General features: G+C 34.7%; 1 protein-coding gene across 1 annotated transcript; it reads left to right on the top strand.

Moving 5' to 3' along the window:
• Positions 1-559: 559 nt before the first annotated feature.
• LOC127102448 (uncharacterized) lies at positions 560-994 on the top strand. The gene has a single exon (XM_051039819.1). It carries the CDS (start codon positions 560-562, stop codon positions 992-994), a length of 435 nt encoding a protein of 144 aa, XP_050895776.1.
• Positions 995-1,310: the final 316 nt, after the last annotated feature.

Here is a 1,310-nt window from a genome sequence, read left to right as displayed (position 1 = left end):
AGGTCAACCAAACTTGTGCCAACTTGTGAAAATTTGATATTCTATTGCATCTCAATACAAAATGATGATGGAAACATCCTTTGAAGAGAAATCAATTAAGGCTTGAATGATATTTAGGATGGCGTGAAGATTGAGTGATATAACATGGAAATAAACACATGAACCACCCTTAATCAATGAAACACACTTGCATCTTTCTTGACCAAAATGACCTTTTGTTTGTCTTAAATTGAGGCATGATCACCTACATGAACAAGGGAATAAACAAGTACCATCTCTTGTTGATGCTTTGTTTAGTTGGAAAGCAAAACAGAGTGAAAAACCCCAAATTTTAAGATCAAACCAAAGAATGTGGCCATGCTTGTGAATCCAAGGACCAAATACAATGGTCATGTTAATGTTATGATGATGCATGATATGATTCCATGTATGCAAATGAAACAAAGAAAAAGGTAGGAAAAGAGGGTAAATTTTGGGGTATGACAATATGCTGACAAAAATACAAGTTAACATTCCATTTTGTGAAGCTCTTAAACATATTCTAATTTATGCTAAATTCATGAAGGAGCCCTTATCAGAAGAGCGCAAAGTGAAGTATGATAGGATTATCACTTTGGCAGAAGAGTTCTACACAATCCTTAAACAAAAGCTTCTACCCAAACTAACTAATCCAGGTAGGTTTACTATTCCATATTCTACCGGTTCACTAACTGTTGGTCATGCTTTGTGTGATTTAGAAGCTAACGTTAATCTTATGTTGCTGTCGATGATGAGAAAGTTAAACTGTGGCGAACCAAAGTTGTCACAGATGACTCTAGCATTATCTAATCGTTCTATCACCTATCCATATGGAGTTCTGGAATATGTACTTGTTAGAGTCAATGATTTGTTGTTTCCGGCAGATTTTGTGATTTTAGACATGCCAGAAGATTTTGAAACACCATTACTTCTCGGAAGATCATTCTTAGAAAAAATAGAGCTCTTATTGATGTAGAATTGGGAAAATTAATCTTGGGATTCAACAAAGAAAAAATTGTGTTCAATGTGTTTGAAGCAATGAATCATTAGAAAGAAAATCCTCAGTGTTATAGAATTGACATCATGGAAGAAGTCGTTCAAGAGGTAACTGTAGCAGAAACACATTCACCATTGATGGATCGAGTCATTATTAATTTAGTTGAAAAGGTTGAATATGAATCTGATATGGAGATAGCCGAGTGTTTTCTTCAACTTCAGGCAACACGTGTTGATAATGCAATGAGAAAAATTGAAGAATTAGGTGGTACTGACAAACCAAATCCAATACAAGC

This window comes from Lathyrus oleraceus, chromosome 7, assembly GCF_024323335.1.
Source record: "Lathyrus oleraceus cultivar Zhongwan6 chromosome 7, CAAS_Psat_ZW6_1.0, whole genome shotgun sequence".
Lineage (NCBI taxonomy): Eukaryota > Viridiplantae > Streptophyta > Magnoliopsida > Fabales > Fabaceae > Lathyrus > Lathyrus oleraceus.
Note: the sequence above shows the minus strand (reverse complement) of the source record. Positions and strands in the feature narration are given on the sequence as shown.

Coding starts and splice junctions, on each gene's coding strand:
- LOC127102448 (XM_051039819.1), top strand. CDS start 560: ATGAAGGAGCCCTTATCAGAAGAGCGCAAAGTGAAGTATGATAGGATT.